Source organism: Dermacentor variabilis, chromosome 4, assembly GCF_050947875.1.
Source record: "Dermacentor variabilis isolate Ectoservices chromosome 4, ASM5094787v1, whole genome shotgun sequence".
Lineage (NCBI taxonomy): Eukaryota > Metazoa > Arthropoda > Arachnida > Ixodida > Ixodidae > Dermacentor > Dermacentor variabilis.
Window position 1 is genome coordinate 139,750,269 of NC_134571.1, and position 13,519 is coordinate 139,763,787.

The window sequence follows — 13,519 nt, forward strand, 5'->3', positions numbered from 1 at the left end:
AGCGAAAACAACAAGCTGCAGCAGCAAGCATCAGCGACAAGTGCCTCGCATTTGTCATTGGGAAATAAAAAAATCCCCGCTGCTTCTGCGCTGCTGCCAGGATACTGGTACACTACAGTCACAACCACAAGGCATGGATGACGCGAGAACTTTTTCGTGAGTTGCTCTTGGAGTTTGTTCAACATATCAAGCAACCTAAGTGTAATGTGGCGCTCATGCCAGATAACAGTAGTCCCCACCACTCCACGCCTAAGCTCTCAAGTGTGGTATCTTTTTTCCTGTCGGACATGACGGCAGGCTTGCAACCCATGGAGGCTGGCATGGTCACCAATCTTAAGGTCATGTATCGTCACCACGTCCTGAACAAGTTAGTCTTGTTGCACGTGGCCACGCGGACAAGCAGGGAGCAGCCAGAAGATCAATCTATTAAATGCCGTACAGTTTCTCTTTGGTGTGTGGTCCGAAGTAAGCGCTTCTACAGTGTGGAACTGCTTTAGAAGAGCGTGCTTTGTCCGAGGTAGCAGTGATACGATGGCAGTGGCGGTGATGACGGCAGCAATTACGTCGAAGGGCAGGCTGCCTCAACATTGTCCTCACAGGAGGCCCTGCAGATGATCCAGTCCCTGCGGGCTTTATTTTCTCGAGGGGCCTTCCACTGCATTACATGGAGCACCTGGATGGCTTGGGGAAGGATGTCGCCAAAAAATAAGAAAGGCTGACGGACATGGGGTTTTCTCATGCAAGCCAGTGAGAGGCACGTGGCGACATGCTTGTGGCAATCTCGTCCCAGTGTTGCTTCGGGACTTCTCAAGCTGAGAGGCTACCGCAGCAATCTTCTCACACTTTTTAAAACGACCCTTTCGAGGCCACCAAAGCGATGCCTCGGTGGAGCTTGCAGGTCACTTGCGACCCGTGACCCCTCTTTGCAGTTGCTATACCAGTACCATTCTTGAACACCGACAGCTGCAGCTTGTTACACGCGATTGGAGCACGCAGGAAGCAGAGTTAAACAGTTGAACAAGTCAACACAATCAGCAGCCAGATGGAGGAAGGTGGAAGGGACGGGCATTGGCCTCCCTACCGTAGTTTTCTCTCACAACAGCTCTGCCATCCCCCTATTTTTCTTTCTTTCATGCATCCCAGTTATAACAATCGCATTCTCGTGGCACTTGAATATTGTTATAAGTGGATTTGACATTTTTTGTTCTTCGAAGTGGTTTTATCTCATCTGCGTGTAGGTGCATGTTACGCACATAAAATGACACTGGAAACGAGCAAGCAGCCTTGTCAGGTTGGTGGGAAGTCCCCAGCCTAAAAATTATATCTTGTGAACAAACCTTCTAAAAAGAAGTGTGTCCTTTGTGGTTGAAAGCCTGTAAACCCGACAAGAACTTAAAAAAAACATGTTACAATAAAACATTTTTGGAGAGCTCAGCTGAATTTCAGCTGGATTTCAGCAGGTTTTGTGGTTGCTGAGGCAATACACACAGCCATGTACAACAGTTTCTGCAAATTTCACACACAAACTCCTCCAAGATAATCATGAAAGGAATGCAACCATCCCAATACATTACAGGAGTCCATGAGAGTACACACCTGAATCTTGAAAGATCGCAATACATGAGGTGTGGTGAAGTCAGCACCTCTGGGCATGATCACGTGACACAGCAGCACGGCCTGCAATGCACCAGAGAGGATGTGGGGTGATGAGGGGGCAGGTGGGTGCGTCGCAATGTGATCAAGCCTGCACTGGGGGCTGACTGATTTAAGGAGGATGGGAAAGCAGGGCACACACTTTGCTTCAATCTCTGCTTCCCACGCGTCTTTTCTTATCATTTTTAGAAAACGCGACATTACAGTTCGCCTTTGGCGTAGGTTTGTCCGAAAAGTGGTGCATAGAAGTGAGAGATTTTGTTCGAAATAATCGTTGCGTGCGTTTTGTAGTTCGAATTTGCGGGAGTTTCTTTTCTTTTTATTCAAATACACAGAACTTTGTCAGGGCTAACAGAGCAAAGGTTTCACCATCAAAAATTTCAGACGTTCTTACAAATTCTATCTATGGGGTACTTGGCGGTGCCGCGAAGGCACCCAGATTATCGAGCATGTCAGAAAAATTGGTCGTTGACTGTACGCAAGTCTTTTTGCACTTTGCTGTCATTAAATGCAGCAGCCATGATCAGGAACAAGAACTGCGACTTTGTGCTCAGCAGGATGATGCCGTAGCAACTTAGGCACTGCTCTGTGTAACACCACTCACTGCAGCATAATGCACTGCTACTGACTTGTGTGAACAATCACTTGAAACCTTATTACAGCACAGATGCCAAATGATGGGATGCTGCGGCACCAACCTTGGAGGCATTTCCGTTGACCCTGATAAGACCCGATAGGGTGGGCCAACTCTGCAACCGATGATCGGGGTTCTCCTCTAGGGTGTCAGCCCAAACAGTGCGCACAATCACCGAGAAACTGGCGTGATAGAACGGAGGCCCATCCTTGTAAAGCACTGCACAGGGCACGAATATTGCATGTAATGCACGGAAGTGCTACTACTAATTGTATTCAAATTACAACAATTGTATAAACTGCAATCAACTATACAATATGAGTTTTAATTTATTTATCAGAACATATGCAGTACATGTATAGTGCTCACAGAATGAAATGTGACAGGTATACTTTAAGAACAACACTCAATATGTGCAATTACTAGAGAGTACTGTGTCATGTTGCTACCAATCTGGTCATCAAAGCTGATGTGGACTCCTGATCTATGTTTATGAGCCAAAATTATGCTATTGTCACATAAACCGCAGATGGCGGAAACAAAAGTATGCACATTGGTTAGCCCTAAATTGGAATGCTTAGTTCTGTAAGTATATAGTACAAGACATGACGAAGAAGACTGGATAAGGGTTGCCCCATCCTCGGCACTTTCAGGCAGGGAAAAAAGAATTTCGGATTCGTTTTGAACCCCTAGGATAGTCACTGGGTAGTGCATGGTCAAATGGGTGGGTGGCGCATCGGGTCGCTGTGCTGAGGGAAACAGGTTCGAAACTACCCGTTGGACCAACTTGGGACACTGTAGATGCGGGAATGGGTAAGTACTGCTATTCAATGAAACTCTTTGACACTGACTTGGAGCACTGGGTATCTGCCACTTGGTCTGTGCTGTTCTTCAATGAACCTCTTTGATGCCAAGTTGGGTCTCTAAGTCTGTGCCAGTAAATGCCGCTCTTCAACGAACGTCTTTGACGACAACTTGGGTAACTAGGTTGTGTGCCACTGGGAATGTGCCACTCTACAATGAAGAAAGGATCCCTTAAACTCCTTCAATGCTGAGCCGAACTGAAGCCACGTGACAAACGTGGCTCAAGTACAGCAACCTGATGCCTCAGCAGGCTGCGCCACAAATTCAGTGGGTACGTGCCGCTTTTCAGTGAACGCCTTTTACACCAATGCTTCAGCAAGCCTCGCCATGAATGCACTTGGTATCTGTCGCTCTTTCATTAACCTTTTGCTGACTTGGGTCACTGAGCGTGCGCCACTGTGTGTGCAGCTAGCGAGGGAACAATTCTCGGCATTCGCAGGCACTGGCGTGCCACACTTCTCATCTCAGAGGGTACGTGCAGACTTTTGCCAGCGCCACTAGGTAGTGCAGCGGGTGCAGAAAGAAGCGCGAGAGGAGCCCGGTGGCCACATGACGCATTTCTCGCATTCGCACGCACCGGAGCATCACGCAATTTGGAGGCCACGCACAGGCTTCACAGTGGTGGCGCTAGATGGCAGCGAGTGTTTTTAGGGAAGCACGAAAGAGGAGCCCTGCTGCAGCACACACCTTATACATAACTTGTTTCGACGGTGACAATACATTGTGTCGCTACGTTGACTCAATGTTAAATGCATTACCGTCAAGAGATAGGTTCTGCCGAATGTTTTGCATTTTCCCCGATGGAAAGGTAGCCGCCAAGACCGGTAATCGAGCCCATGACCTCAAGCTCAGCAGCGCAATGACATAGCCACTAAGCTACCACAGCGGGCAATTTCCTTTTAAATTCTCATAGAATAAGTCATGCATTTAAAATCTAATTTTAATAAAGCAAAACCTTATGAATTAACATAACAAATCCTTCTTTCATTTAGAAGAAAGATTTTCTCATCATATTTCCCTAACTGGGCCAAAGTCTTGCAACGTGTTGCTGCTAGCAACTTGCCTGATGCTGCAGTTCGAAAGCCTTGCAAGATGTTAGCCACCCGGCAACACTATATTGCTTGTGCTGGTGAGCCGGCAGTCAGTCTGCTGCTACACTCTGCTGCTACACTCTACACCTAGCTGCCGCCTAACCACTACACATTACCGCTGGCACCAGTGAATAAGCTGCATGTACATTCACTCTGCACTGTAGTTAATGCAAGGCCGCAAACCTGTTAACTGGACTGTGCGTGCTCAGCAGCTTGGTGGCTACAGAGATGTCAAAGCACATGCCGCAAGCCAATATAATGATTTCGCACATGTGTACTCTTTTTACAACTCTTTTGCAGTTCTTTGGCAGTGCATGGTGAACTGTTGCATCAGCTCCTCCACAGACAGCTAATGCCCTTGCTGTCTTCCTGCATGCATACTGCTGAAGGTGGCGTAATCTCGAACTTCAGAGATGCATTGAAGCGGGAAGTAGACGAAGCGTTCACCCCCCTCTGCCTGCGCTCTTCATCACGCCAGCATTGTGGCTGTGAACGTTTGCAGTCACCCACTGAGATCTGTTTATGTTTGCCTGCGCGCATGCCACCATGCTTGTTAATTTAATTAGAGAATGCTTACTCCAATTTATATAGCCGATAAAACTATGAATATTCATTAGTTGCCTAATACTTTATTATCGTTATCAATGCTTCACCTTTCAGGCCAAACTGCGACTTTTTGAGTCATAGAACCAATACTAGAAACGATACATAATGGCTACCGAAATTTTGAATGCCATTAATGATCTTGTTTGGTATCTCGGACAGGACACCCGTGTATGGCAGCTGTGAACGACGGGCTGTCAAATGCTGCCTCTATTTCATGCAATTTTAAAGTGAAGCTTTTTTTTGCGACATCCTAAGGCTGTTGATGCCACATCAGTTTGGGTGGTGTAGAGATCGGTCTACTGATAGCGTCGTCTTACTGCAGGCGACAATATCAGCCTCGGTGGCAGAGTGACCATGAAAATTCGCAGGCTTAGCTTAGTCTGTTTTCACAACTGCCCGATATTTCGGAAAATTTTTCGGCCCCTGCCGAGTAAGAAAAATTTGTTGGCAACTGTACTCACTGGATAAAAGGTCAAGTTTCAATATACCGAAATTTTTACATAACAAAGTGAAGTGCCAATTTTACTTATTTTGTTATATCGTGGTTTAACTGTACTGTATTGAATGGCAGAATTTGCAACAGGTATGTAAGCAACTTGAACCTGAGGAAGGGTCAACTCTAGTCAGATACGTACGGTAATCAGCAGCAAACTTTGCGCCGGACCGGACCACCCAGCCCTTGCTGCGAAAGTGGTGGTAGGCAGCATATCGGGCAGGGAAGTTGTCACGCAGTCCGCACAGTCTCTGCCACAGCTTTAGGAGTTCCAGGTCCTGCGGTTAATGTACCTCTAAGTCACTAAAACTGCCATCACGTCAAACGCAAACTGCACATATCATCGTTAAACATATAGTGGCGCATGGCGTACATTACATTACATTAGTATTTCAAGCTGTTCAAGTTGGTGATAGCAATGAGGAACACTCCTGAGGAACAGTCTTAATCCTGAAGAAAGGTGAAAAGATTTTTATTGAAACACCGATATTGGCTGGCACACATGTGACAGCTGATATATTAATTTGAATACAGACAGTATTATTAACCTATAAATATTTACCACTGTCACTGCTTTTGAGAAAAACCCAGAACTTCTGCTTGTATAACTTTAGTATGCGAAACAGCTAATGTTTCCTTTCGTATGAGTGATTTGTGTGTCCTAAGAAATGTTTTTATTTTATTACATGCCTGCATCGCCCATGTGGGCATTACATCAATACGTCATGCCCTCTGTTGCAGTTCTATGCAGTACTTACATCAATATGTACACATTTGTATTCCCCATGATGTAAAGGCAGAAAGGACTCACATTACTGCAAAGTACATTAAAAAATGAGCAATTAATAATGCTGCATGCCTGAAACTTCCTGCAAGCGAAAATTGTGAGCAAGAAAAAAAAAACACTGTAATGTGGCTGATCAAATGATTAGAGTTTTCCTATTTGAGAGCAATTATTGCTGATTGAGCATCTGATGCAGAGAAAAAAAGTTTGAGGGAACATGAACATAACTGTCCCCCAGAGCTAACCTAGAGCAACCACAAACCGATAGAGGCAGAACACAAAAATGAGAAAATATTAAATGGCTATGCAGGGTAACATATGCAGATCAAGAGATATTGAGAGCCAAACGAGATTCTGACAAATGCACTGACGTTCAGCCTAAGAGTGCCGTAGCACTGCAAATATGGGTGGTGATTGCTGCCAGCAAAGCATTATTTATCAGCTTAAAAAAAGATATCTGTTGCCAGGTGCTCCCTGTCGGTCCCTGTGTGGGAGATGCCCACTGCACACTGACGTGCCTCCTGCAGGACCTTTAATAAAGTTTATCCAATCCAATCTTGCCTGACCAAGTGCCAACAATTTGCCAGACAAGAGCCCGAGTGATAGAAAAACATTTTGCTGATGCATAAGGATCATCCGGTAGCGCTATAAACATTCTGATATAAAAGCTTGTCATATTCTCCTACAACAAAAACAACTGACACATTTTTTTTAAAGTGTCACTGAACCAATATTTTCAATATAACGCTTTCTTTATCTTGGATATGAAACATGACACCACAGAGCTTGGCTAACACAACATGATGTTATAAGTGGCTAGCAAATGACTGCCAGAATAAGAACATTGTGCAAAGTAAGCCTAAGAGGATTACTGTACCGAATAAATGTGAATATCCTGGTGAAAATGCGGTGCAATGGATGGAACAATGATTGATCAAGAGATATGTATGACGTCGAGTGCTGCTACTTGTACAGGAACTTAAAAAAACGCCCAATTTTTTCGCTTACTCAGCCTCACATTATACTTTCATGCCACAAGATTGGACGAGTGGCTTTAGTAGGGCCACTGTGCAATGTACATAAGCATGAATGCTTCTTCCTTCCTCTTCATCAGCATCCATCCCCGCTCTTTCACTCCCTTTCCCTCCCCATTGCAGAGTAGCAGACTAGAGCACACAAACTCAGGTCAACCTCTCTGCCTTTCCCGTAAATAAAATCTTTCTTGCTGCCCCTCAGATACTGTCCTTTTCTTTATTGTTTAAAACTACCAGACATTGCCTTGAAAGACATGCAAACTGCACAACCTTATTGAAGTGTTGTCACACGCTTCCTTGCTTTTATGTGCACATTTTTTCTTCTTTATCTCATCTGTCAATCCCTCATCTTTCTCTCTCTCTTACAACTGTACAGGGTAGCCTCGCAGCTCATACATCACATTAGCTAGCCTCCCTATGTTTCCCTCCAATTTTCCTGTCTCTTTCGCTGATGCCAGTGACATCTTTTTGCAACAAGTACATGGCATGTCTACACAAGGTTGATCAATGCTGGACATATATGAATGAAGCACACCTTATGTACCGTATTTACTCAAATGTAGACCGATTACTCTTTCAAAAAAAAAGAAAAAAGGCATGTGCCAAAGTTGGCTTAGATTCGAGGATGTTGCAGCCACCAGACACTTAACGTCACCTCACGGCCACAATATTCTAGACCCCATCTTTGCAACACAGCCTCCGAGATTCAGGATGAAAAACGTTAAAGCTCCAAGAGCAAAGCAAGTTCCATGTAGATGAAAATAACATGCGCCAACAGTGCAAGAATGGAAAGAACTTTTCAACTGTCTGTGCTGCAAAGCGGATGGTTTTCATAGGACTGCAGGAAGCTTTAAACCAGAAGGTAGAAAAGGATGTTACTCATTTTATCAGGACATAAGGAGAAGCAGCATCGTCCATGATGACAAATAGTGCAAGCATTCTAAAAGTGCAACATATCAAACGCACTAAATGAACGCAAGGACAGTGGACTGTTACCACTGTTGGACGAAACCAATGACAAAGAGGCCAGCGATGCCGATGAAGACAACAATGATTGAATTTTACACAAGCTTGTAGCAAATGGCAAAAGCTGTAATAAAATGCATGCTCTTTTCAGAGAGAAATGCCTTCTCATTGGGCTTATGTCCGAGAAATGTGGTCTTGTGCATGTGACCTTCTCGATTTCAGGGGCCAGCCTACAATCTACAATCGATGGCGGCCTAGATTTAAGTAAATATGGTAATTATTTTCCCAGCACCTGGTCCCCATCGGTTCAGCCGCTAGAGTCTAATATGCGGTTGTATCATGGAAGCAAAAGCAGTAGACACGTGCCGTAAGATACCACGGAAGCACCCAGTTTCACATAAGCACCCAGTATTAACATTTCCAAAACTTCAGAATTCTGAAAATTGTATGTCAAGCGCTCGTCCCCTCCAAAGCACCAGCATCAGCAGAAATATTCAGCCCACTGCGATCGCCATGAGACCACTAGGGGCGATGACAGGAACATTCGCTTCCTCGCGGTGGAAAGGGAAAGACCAATGGAGGTGAAGATAACGCAGTGACAATTAACAGTCCTTGAAAGAAAACCCAGTGGTCGCAGGGCTTTTGTGAGACACATCTTGATAGAGCGTGCACGCATCTACTGTTCCCACACTTCTCGTGCAATCCGTTAGCTGCACGATACACTCCTACACCGTCACCAGGAAGACCGTAGTCGTTGAGTGGCACCGTGCATCGGGAAAGAATGTGAGCTGCACCTCTCAGCATTTCAAGATAGAAAGAAAAACAATCCACTAGTGGGACTCCAAGTATGATGCCCTAAAGCACACGAACTACGACAAGCGGAAGATGAAGCGCAAGCTCATGGATGGTGGGCCCATCTTCAATGAAGAGTTGGACAACGCCCCCTTTGATTACCCTCAAACGGAATGATATGCTGGTCGTGCCATCAGTAACCAGCTCCTAACAGAGGAAGGACTGAGAATTGCTGGAAATCTGAACCTTGGCAACTTCATGACCTCAAGCATGTATATCATCCAGTGGACGGAGCGATTCGGAGTGACAATGCATATATCTACCAACGAGAGTCAGAATGCCCCTGCTGATTGCAAGGAAGCTGTTGATGCCTTTCACTCAAGAGTCGCAACTTTGAGGACGTGCTTCGACTACATGGCGTACAACATCTGTAACATGGACATATAACATCATTTAACATATTCTTCTGTTGTATCACGTGACAACACAGAGGAACACTGGTCGTAAGGGTAACCAAAAGTGGCAGCGCTGACTCTAACATGTAACACCAACAACCTAGGCGCAATAATTGAAGTGTACTCGGCGAAAAGCGTTCACAGTCTTTCCTAATTCTTGTGCCCTTTTTCTTAGCAGTTTCTACAGCAAATGTACATTTAACTTCGTCTAAAAATGGCTGGATGACAACCGAAAAATGTCTGGAGTGGTTCATCCGCATTTGGGGTCCCAACACGGACAATGTTCGCTGCTTGCTCATCATCAAGCAAGCCTCCAGCCATAAAATGAAGGCCGCTGTCGACACAGCAGAAGACGGCAGTACCGACATCGTGTACATTCCAGGAGGGTGTACAAGAATCCTGCAGATGTCTACTAGAATAAGCCATTCAAGGACTCCCTCCACATGTCATGGCCCTGAGTTCATGAGGAAGGGAGAGAGGACTCTTAAAGAGAACCTCTGGAAGCCTACGCGCCAAGTCATGCTGAGCTTTGTGTCGACGGCTTGGGCTGCTGTGTCTGAAGAGATGGTCGCACGAGCCTTCAAGGGGTGTGCAATCAGTGTCGCGTAGGACGGCAGCGAGGACGAGTGCTTGCATAACAGACTTGCAGACTGAAGAGCCCGTGGTCTGGCGCTTGTCCAGTCGAACACCGGACAAGCGGCCATATCTAGAATAACCCAATTTTCAGCGAAAGTGCAGTGGGTGCTTTCACGGTATTTTACGGTATGTCACGCAGACACGATTCACTCATGTCACCTAAACCACCAAAAAAAAAAAACCACGTATCGAGCGACACTGTTTTAAGAAGGAAAGAAGTCAGTATACTAGGACAGCAGCAATGATAACAATTAGTCATGGCAATTTCTTGGTCCTTTTTTTGGTGACAGCCAATTCCGCCACAAGGATAGGCTGGGTATCATAAATGGCAAAATGGTGCGATTGAAATGTCACACCTGGGGGGGGGTGTGATGACTTACCTCGTCGCCATCCTTCACAATGAGACACCCCAAGCCATAGGAAAGGAAATATGCCTGTAATGACAGCAACAAAAAGAGAGAAAATTACCAGGAAAAAAATTACTAATACTATTCAGGTCTTCAAGAGTACCACTCATCAAAAAAAAAAAAAAAAAAAACATTATGGAGTTTTATGTGCCAAAACCACTTTCTGATTATGAGTCCCGCTGTAGTGAAGGATTCCGGAAATTTCGACCCCCTGGGATTTTTTTAGCATGCACCTAAACCTAAGTACATGGGCGTTTTTGCATTTCGCCCCCACCGAAATGCAGCCACCGTGGCCGGCATTCGATCCCGCGACCTCGTGGTCAGCAGCCCAACACCATAGCCAATGAGCAACCACGGAGGGTACCAGTCATCAAACAGAATCTGTTATATACAGGTAAAATAACAATAAGAAAGAGAGTGGAAAGGTTGCCAGGCTGCGCTTATTGTTTATTTTCGAATGATGCTGTTACACCCATGAAAGGCATTTATTGAAATGAGCCGTAGAGGTAGCCTCAGTGGCCCTGAATCAGCTGTGTGCCTACTGAGATTCAGCTAGCCAGCCACATGCCACCTTCCTCTTTACCACCTTTCTTGTATTCCCCACATCCTGTTGAGGCAGAAACTCAAAACTACCATGGAACTGTCACAATATAATACGTCTTACCACCAAACAATCGATGGTGTGCAGACAGTATGTTACTGAGCGCTACCAATAGATTATTAAAGGTTTCTGGTGTTGCCTTTGCTTGCAAATGCTATATGGCGTTTTGGGGTTCACTCATGCTTGTTAACAAGGTATTCCTCTTTTTTAAAAGACAAGCAATAATGACTTTAGTACACCCAAAGCATGGTCCCTGAGTTAATGCTGCTTCATGTGATGTACAGATGCCTGTGATCCCAGACACCACACAAAGCCAAAGAGAGCTAATTTGGGCTGGTTGGTACGTGTTATAGCAAAACAGAATAACAGTGCATAGGATGAGTAAAATGGAATGAACAAACAAAGCTATTTGTTCGTTTACCTCCCAAATTCGACAAGTGGCTAGGGCACGGACATGCGCAAGGAGGAGAAGGCAGATAGGCACATGCTTGAGGACTTGACTCCCTCTGTAAAAGCAAGCTTGATCACAGTATTGCGAGTTCAATCCCTCCCCTTCTAACCTTGTGCAAAAAGAATCGTCAGCTCTTGTGTTTCTCCGACTGCAAGTTGTTCACAAACGTGACAAATGGCACAGCGGTGTTTCTTTCCTAATACATCCCGGCGCATGCATTTTGACAGTAGTTTTGCCGCTCAAACTTTACATGCAGGATGATGCTTTAAATAACTTTTGCCTTGGAAGACATTGTTACAGTTTTTTTTTTTTGCTAGATTTACTAGCCCTCCAGGCTCCAAGTGCATGCGTGAAATAGTCGAAAGCTTCATTAAATTGAAACCGTGTCACACAATTATTTCATTAAATCATGAAAAATATACACGGTGTTGAATGCAGCTGAGGTCAGGAAATTAAAATAGTTTGTTACATCGCGAATTTCATTAAATCGAGGTTCGTTATATCGAGGTTTGACTGTATACGAAATTTGAGGCATAACAAATTAGCTTTTCATAACCTCTTGCCCATAGAACACCATGTATTTAGGACCTCAATATAACGAAGTGTGTGTGTTTACAAGCGATTTCAATATAACGAAATTTCACTGCCGCCACAATTGAATACCGAGACAATAAATGGAAACTTCCGTGAATGCAGACAGTCAAATGGTTGAATTACAAGCGGCTGCTTGCGAACACACCGCTCAGACCGCGCGCCGCGCAACATGAGTGACTGCCGAAGTGGAGCAGCATAATGTCCCGTATAACGTCCAAGTGCAGTAAGATCCTATTGTGTTCCACAAACTGCGTGCTTTAGGTGCGAGTGAAAGCGTGCAAGGGTGTGATAAGAAAGATGGTGGCTTCATGGGTGCCGCCTCCCCGTGCATGTAAAGAGAAAGAGGGGGAGGAGAGAGAGCTCGCGGTAATGCGATCAAGCGCGTGCGAAGAGGTGGGGGCGAGGAGGGTGTGTTGGCGAGTGTCTTGGCCATGGCTGCGCATGGCTGCAAGCGCGACTGAGCGCTTACGTAGCCGCGCACCCTGCTTAGACGTAATCTGTCGCGTGTGCAAAGAGTGAAGAGCAGGCATGCCGAGACGGCGTGGTATCATGTAAGCTGCTCTACCCGCGCGTTTGGTATTGGAGGTTGCGTAATCTCGAGTTTCCTAGACCCAATGAAGCGAGAGGCAAAGCATTCGCTCCCCGTTTCCGGCGCTTTTCACGATAGTGTCATCCCAGGGCGGGCACCGCTACCATCTGCGGGGGCGGAGTGGAAGTGAAAGTGTGGCTTGCTTCAATTAAATCGTACCGCTGATATGAAGATATCATCGACATGGCATGAAACCGTATCATTCGTCACTGACTCCCAAATTAAAACAAATGAATTGTTTTCTCATTAAAATTTGCTTTTTTGGATTGCCTGATAATTCAGAAAATGTTGCAGCCCCTTTTCATGTAAGAAAAATCGATCAGCGACTGTACTTATTTGCATAAAAGGTCGAATTTCAATACAACGAAACTTCAATATAACGAGGCAAATTCTCGATTTTAGACTTCATTACAACGAAGTTCAACTACTATGATTATACTAATCTACAGCTTACAGGTGCCTTTACAGTTATTTTCCTTGGTCAGGGTGTCTACCAGGTTGACATTTCCAAATTCCCCAAGTTTTCCCGGTTTTCCCTGAGTCCCTTTGCAAAATTCCCTGAGTAACACAGAACTTTGGTTAATGTCAAGACAGGCTGACACCATGTTGCCTGATGCTGTCACTCTCTAGTAAGCGCGTTAAAAAAAATTAAAAAATGACTTAATCCAGGTTGAATAGCAAGGAGTAGCGTTTACTTTATTTAAAATGAAAACAGAAGGGAGGGGTTAGTAAAACGCACAGCAAACAAAATACATTCGAAAAACATGGTAAAACCCCTTGCAAATTGAGTTGAGCATTCTCAAATACGAATAAAAAGGGGATGCATACAGAAGCAAATATTTCCAAATATAAGCTATTTCTATCAATTG

General features: G+C 44.9%; 1 protein-coding gene across 1 annotated transcript in view; it reads right to left on the reverse strand.

Annotated features, from left to right (window-relative positions):
- Positions 1–13,519, reverse strand: part of Tsen2 (tRNA splicing endonuclease subunit 2) — a 47,417-nt gene that overhangs the window by 8,897 nt on the left and 25,001 nt on the right. The window contains exons 5-8 of the mRNA XM_075690475.1: positions 10,389–10,442; positions 5,484–5,619; positions 2,352–2,506; positions 1,597–1,677 (exon numbers count right to left, since the gene is read on the reverse strand). Of these exons, the coding sequence (XP_075546590.1) occupies positions 1,597–1,677; positions 2,352–2,506; positions 5,484–5,619; positions 10,389–10,442 (426 nt within the window). The remainder of the gene's footprint in view (positions 1–1,596; positions 1,678–2,351; positions 2,507–5,483; positions 5,620–10,388; positions 10,443–13,519) is intronic.